We start from the raw sequence: 7,475 nt of genomic DNA, 5'->3' as shown, positions 1-7,475 counted from the left end.
TTAAATTTACTGTGCAAAACCAGTTATTGTTACCACACAAAATAGTTATATACTGTGTCCGATTGTGTATGAAATTTTACGCATGCTCGCTGAGGAACAGAAAAATATCAGATATAATTTCTCTGACCCAACATTTATAATATGTTGATTCCACGTGGCTTTGCGAAAAACAACCACGTGCCCAACCTATTACATATGCTTTTATCCCTTCTCGCACCCTGTAATATCTGTATATAACCCGGAGTCTCAAACTCTCGTGTTCAGAATTAAACAATATATCTCATCCCTTTATTTACAAACACTTTTCGTTTTTTTAAAATTAATGTTAAAGCTTTCTCTGCTTGCTCTTCGAAACAAGTCGACATGTCTTCATCAATTACTACAACTTCGAATTTTCATAAATTTAAAATCATAAATTCTTCTTCTTGTGCTTCATCATCTAGAATTGATCAAACAGCTTATATTAGAAACGCTGGTTCAATTCGATATGCTTTACAGTCTCCATTTCAATTCCCTGAACACTCTAAAATTGCGAAAGAGAACGCCCACTCAAAATGTTTGAGCCCTCGGAGATGGAATTTACTACAAAAAGCTGCGTCTACGGCTTTAAATATGGTGGAGAAGGCCTTACTCTCAGTTGAAGCCAACCAGCCACTCTCCAAAACAGCTGATCCAGCTGTACAAGTTGCTGGAAACTTTGCTCCGGTGCCGGAAAAGTCAGTCCATCACAACTTGCCAGTTGTAGGGATAATTCCGGATCATATCTCCGGCGTTTACTTGAGAAACGGGGCTAATCCATTTTTCGAACCTGTTTCCGGACACCACTTGTTTGATGGTGATGGAATGGTTCACGCGGTTACGATTAATGGAAATTCTGTTAGCTATGCATGTAGGTTTACTGAAACGGAAAGGCTTATTCAAGAACGAGGTTTGGGTAGACCAGTGTTTCCTAAGGCTATTGGCGAGCTTCATGGGCACTCGGGTATAGCTCGATTAGCACTCTTTTATGTTCGAGGGCTATTTGGCCTGGTTGATACAAGCCATGGAATTGGTGTGGCTAATGCTGGCCTTGTGTACTTTAATGGCCGACTTTTGGCCATGTCGGAAGATGATCTTCCTTATCAATTACGAGTCAGCTCGAGTGGCGATTTAGAGACTATTGGTCGATATGACTTTGACTCGCAGCTGCAATCTTCGATGATCGCTCATCCTAAACTTGACCCTGTCACGGGTGAGCTTTTTGCTTTAAGTTATGATGTTATAAAAAAACCCTACTTGAAGTATTTTCGATTTTCGAAAAATGGAGAAAAATCTGATGATGTTGAGATCGACTTGGATGTTCCTACGATGACGCATGATTTCGTGATAACTGAGAATTTTGTTGTGATTCCTGATCAACAAGTGGTGTTCAAGCTGCAGGAAATGTTAAAGGGAGGTTCGCCAGTTATTTATGACAAAAACAAGATGTCCAGGTTTGGAATTTTACCCAAGTATGCTAAAGATTCATCTGATATTATATGGATTGATTCACCCGAAACTTTTTGTTTCCATTTATGGAATGCATGGGAAGAACCCGAGTCACACGAAATTGTCATTATCGGCTCATGCATGACACCTCCCGACTCCATATTCAACGATTGTGATGAGAGTTTACAAAGTGTTTTATCTGAAATTAGGCTTAATTTGAGGACGGGAAAATCTAGACGTCATGCAATAATGAGTTCATCAGAACAAGTGAATATAGAAGTTGGGATGGTGAATCGAAAAAGACTAGGCCGCAAAACCCGGTTTGCTTTTTTAGCCATTGCCGAACCATGGCCTAAAGTATCAGGTGTAGCCAAAATCGACTTGTTTACTGGAGAGTCACAGAAATTTTACTATGGTGACGAAAGGTACGGCGGGGAGCCATTCTTTTTACCTTCGAACTCCAATACGGAAGATGAGGGACACATTATGGCATTCGTTCACGACGAAAGGACGTGGAAATCAGAACTTCAAATTATCAACTCTGTGAATATGGAGTTAGAAGCAACAGTTAAGCTTCCTTCGAGGGTGCCTTATGGTTTCCATGGGACATTCATAAGCTCCGAGGAATTGATACGACAAGTATAAACATTTGGCTGTGAATTCCCCGAACTCTACTCAGCTTTAACCATGCACCTTAATGCATTTATATATTATGTAAAAATTAATGCTGACCTACGTCGTTTATGAGACGATTACAGAAAACCAAGTTTGTAGCTCCCTCTGGATATTGTTAGCTAGAGCTCAGTTGGTTTATAATGTTTCATGGAAGTGATGTTTTCTTATTTTTATTCAAACAATTGCTAGCTGTAAATAATGTTTGCAGGCTTACATATCCTAATATATTATGTTTTTGTTTTATTTTCTTACCAGAATCATCCCAATACGTAAGAAAAAAAATCAAATGACATTATTGGTGATTAGTTCAATGTTAATTCTAATTGAATTCTAGAAATCACTATTCTTGGTTACAATAATTTGGGATAAAATAGCTCAAAATCTAGCAATAATATTCTTGTCCAGTACGTATTTTCACTCGATATTTCATCATCATGCACTTACAGTTTCATCTTTAATTCCACCCAAGTTTACTAAACTTATATGATGGATTGTCAAAGCTATTAATGGGCGCGTACGTGTGAAACAGAAAGACAGAAAAATTTAGAAAACAACACGTCGTATAAATCTATTGTACAGCCCTTAATTTAATTAACTAGCCTAGACGTAATTGTAATTTTTGACAATTAATTTGTTAATTAACTTTCTTATGTCAGGGAGGGAATAGTACGATGATATATTTAGATGAATTAAACAGATGAGGATATTTTAATATTTGATTTCTATCCTTTCAAATCCGACACCGAGTTGCATAAATATAATATCTTTGCCTTTACGACAGGATATTATGTGGTCGGTGTGTTGGCTTTTATCGTATCAAACAATTCTATACAAAATTATAAACTCTGGATACCAAAATAGGGTAGAATTAGTTGCTACGTCTCATTATCAACTTTGCATAATTGTATTGAAAGTATGAGCTGAATTCATTCAAATCGTAACATTCTCTTAGCTTCGCTAAATATTAATTTGTTCATATATCTAGACAAACGGTTTAGCTAGCTATTAGAGCTCCACATAAACAGAATACAATTCATAAACAAAATTTGACATTAGCTCGTTTAAAAGAACTCGGCTGGGCTCGTGAGCCAATCGCGAATATAAAAATAAACTCGGATAATTAAATGAACCAAGACGAGTTTTTGTATGTTCGGCTCGGACTCGGCTCGAACTCCGTAACTCGACTCGGCTCAGATAATATTTTTATAAATAATAAATAATAAATATTTACTAATCACTTGTATACAAATTTTAAATTTTTTTAATTAAAAGTTAATTGATATTTTAAAGTAAAATAATTAATTTAATTAAAATTTAATACATATTTTAATAAAAAAATAAAATAATTAATTTAATATATATCACTAGATCTTCATTACTTTAACAAATAATTTCAAATTAAATTTAACCCTAAATATCATCTCACACTTTTATTAGAGGAGTTTATGATAAAATTGACCAAAATTACGATTTCAAATAAATTAAAATAGTGAGTTGTTAAACTAAATTATAACATTATTATATTTTTAAGAAAAAGATAAAATTATTTTTAATAATTATATTTCTCGACTACTTAAAGGGGTTTATTTCCCTTTATTTTATTTTATATGTCTTTTATAATATAAACCAATTTAAATGAAATATCAAAAATTACTAAATTTTTGACAATCCACATTAACAATTTAAAAGTAATGTACGATTTCTAAAATTATGAATGTCTCAATAATTTAAAATAAAATTGGTTTTGTACTTAAAACTCGACTTGTAAAATAAATTGATAAAATTATATGAAGGATAGAGTATGAGTGTGCGTATATAATTGTAAGATGAAAGTATTTGATCTTCATATAACTTAGAAAATTATAAATTATACCTTAAACTTGGTTGATTAAAAAATATATGTGAATTATTAGGGGACGACTAGACTCGACTCGATTTCGGCTCGATTGTTCGTGAGCAAACTCGTGTTCGGCTCGACTCGACTCGTTTATAAACAAGTCGATTGTGAACATTTTTTTCGGCTCAATTTTAAACTCGGTTCGACACGGTTCGTTATAAAATAATTATGCTCAATTCGGCTCGCACAGAACTCAGCTCAATTCTATTTCATTTGCAACTAGCTATCGTTTACATAATCCCAAAACATTCAATTTCAATACAATTCTCACTCCAAAAATATTAGATAATCTCTAAACATGCAATTATTAACCAAACTCAAAAAGACTCCGTTGAGATCACGCTCATGGTATAATTGTTGTGTGTGGATTTTTCATCACGCGAAGACATTATCAGAATGTGGATGACAAGGCAGTGGGGATGTGTCGAGAGGAGAAGAGAAGGAAGTTGTCTCAGACGTGAACACTGATGAGATATGGTGAAGACTAAGTCCATAACAACCCCTCTTTGTAGAAGATAAGGTCGAATTATACCTAATTTACAGCAGCAGTTGCACACATGGAGAAAAAGAAAGAAAGGATGAGTTACGGGTTTGGGATGAGGCGAGAAGTCGAAGGGAGGATAAAAGCTTGAAACAACATATCAGAGATACAAAACCACAACACAAAAAACATACACACGATCTACACACATACATGAACTGATGAACACGATTAAATCATGTACTGACAAATCTTCCATGTAGCACAATTTTCATATTGTAATCAATATCAAATTATAGTGAAATTTTTTATTTATTCATGAGTTTTCCGTATTATCAAATTCTTGTGTTATTAACGTTTCCGTTCTAGTCCATTTCAGTTTTTATACTTGAATGGATCTAACTAATTCTTAGCAATTAACCAACAAAATTTGGTAAAAACAATTATCTCCAATGCATACGGTCACGTGATTAGATTATGTAACTAGTAACTTTTTTTTTTAGCGATGACGTTCTCCTTTTTTTAGTCTAACGGTTCAAGTGAGACGACCACAGTGCTCCGGACAAAGACGTTCTCATCAACACACGCGCACACAAACTACTATGCGACCACATCCACAACACAAATGTAATACAAAATCATATACTATATTAAATACTATTATGCCGCCTAATGAATATTGGCCATAAATATCTAAAGGTGTTTGTTGTTATGCAGGGACAATTGCATAAGCATATATAGCGAGGGGACTACACCAAATTTAAAGTCCCACTTCACGTTATTAAATGTTGTATATATAGCTGGGGTATTATTGTAATTGGATAATTAAGGTCCATTAGTTCTTCGGTAGCAATATGACAATTTACACATGGAATCACATGCAACCAAACTAATTAGGCATTGAGACTTTCTAATCTCATTCCATCTCATAGTTTGCAACCTCTTGTACGTTCTCTATGTGATGCCTATTTATATGAACCTGTCTTTAAATCTGGCTTATATAGTAGAATATAATATAAAATTATGCTTAATTATTTTCTAAATGCGTCAACAAATTCAACCATCCGGTTCCCTGAAATTTAAGGATACGGCTAATATTAAACCCGTGTTAATAACCCAAATTAATAATTAAAACTATGCTGAAAATTTGTGAGAATTTGTGAGATGTTCAACTAAAGAGGGCCTGAAGCATACTTGGGTGCATATATATTGGGTTTGTCGAGTCTAATAATTAAATCCGTAAAAATAGACTATTCAGATTCACATTAGTTTATGATTCGGATTAGTTTATGAATTATTATACTTTTCATATTTGGACTATAATTTGATTTAAGCCTAGTTTTTTCTGTTATAAATACTCATATAATTGTAAAATCATAACATAACAAATTGTGATAGATCAATAAAAAATTAGTGCGACTTGTGAAATAGGAATTTTCGAACCACGTAGATTTTTATCTTGTGTGATTGGCGTTTATTTTCTTATTCTTTTTTTATGCGCTTTGGGTTTTGCTTTTATTATTGTATACTCAACAACTGGTATCAGAGCCAAGTTTTCAAGCGAGTGAGAGTGATGGCAGAAGACGAGAAGGTAAAGATCGAAAAATTTGATTGCAAAGAATATGGGTTTTGGAAGATGCAAATTGAGGATTATTTGTATCATAAAAAATTGCACGAACCGTTGGAAGAAAAGAAACCAGCTTCAATGAAGGATGAAGTGTTGTGCAAGACATACTTGTATCATAACAAGACTAAGTCAAATTGACAGCCCTAAAATTAGTTGTATGATAATCTAAATTTGTATTTTGTATTGTATTACTTGAGTCTGTAAAATTGTGAAAGATTAAACTGGAGTACTTTTTTGTAAACAGTCTCAAACCTAAAAATAAACTCTGGAAGAATATCAAGAAGATCATGCCTCAGATAAATTGTGAAGAAACATGGAGTTGAATAAATATATTTTAGGAAAAATGTTCTAAGTCAAGACATCTACAAGTCAAAGATCAAGTCATATAGAGAAGTCATTCGAGAACTCCAGAATGACTTATCGAGAAGTCCAAAATAGCTTAGATAGAAGTTTCAGAGATATCGACAAGCCAAATGAAGACATGAAGATTGGAGATATCGACAAGTCAAATTATCATTAGAGATCTCAGAGATATCTACAAGTCAAAATGTATATAGAGATCTCTGAGATATCGACAAGTCATTTTTGCATTAAAGAACTCAAAGATATCGACAAGTCAAAATGAAGATATGAAGATTGGAGATATCGACAAGTCAATTTTCTCATTAGAGATCTCAGAGATATCGACAAGTCAAAATGCTTATAGAGATCTCAGAGATATCGACAAGTCATTTCTACATGTAGAAATTTGGAGACCTCGACAAGCCAAGTTCACTTATAGAGAACTCAAAGACCTCGACAAGTCAAAGACACTTATAGAGAACTAAGAGATCTCAATAAGCCATTATACTTATCGAGATGTCAGTGCTCTATGTAACAAACTGGAGATCTCGATATGAACCCTAAGTATAGAATGCAGACAAGTTTAATATTCAAGATTAACAATCAACAAATGATCTAATCACTTAGATTGAAAAGTCTACAAAAGCAGCTTGAAGGGTGCTAGATCAGAGGCCAAGATTAACAAACAAAGGAAAGTCACATATCTACAAGATACACAAGAATTTACTAAGCCAGAAATGGAAAGCTATAGAGATTACTTAAAATAGGGTTTAATACATCTTATTGCATGCTGTATAAAGCTGTGTTTACTAATCTATAAAGTAAACACTAGTCCTTTACTTTTAAATTATATCAAATATATCTAGTTTTTTTTTTGTAACTCTCTAAAGGAAGAAGCTGAGTTCTTTACTTACAAAGAACCCATGAACTGTAGCAAAACACTAGCTTAATTTTAATACAAAATTAAGTGAGTTTTGAAATATTAT

General features: G+C 33.5%; 1 protein-coding gene across 1 annotated transcript; it reads left to right on the top strand.

Annotated features, from left to right (window-relative positions):
- Positions 1-268: 268 nt before the first annotated feature.
- LOC141678929 (9-cis-epoxycarotenoid dioxygenase NCED2, chloroplastic-like) lies at positions 269-2,377 on the top strand. The gene has a single exon (XM_074485373.1). The coding sequence runs from the start codon at positions 364-366 to the stop codon at positions 2,110-2,112; it is 1,749 nt and encodes a 582-aa protein (XP_074341474.1). The 5' UTR covers positions 269-363; the 3' UTR covers positions 2,113-2,377.
- Positions 2,378-7,475: the final 5,098 nt, after the last annotated feature.

Source organism: Apium graveolens, chromosome 8 (genome assembly GCF_009905375.1).
Source record: "Apium graveolens cultivar Ventura chromosome 8, ASM990537v1, whole genome shotgun sequence".
Lineage (NCBI taxonomy): Eukaryota > Viridiplantae > Streptophyta > Magnoliopsida > Apiales > Apiaceae > Apium > Apium graveolens.
This window is presented reverse-complemented; position numbering and strand designations above follow the sequence as displayed.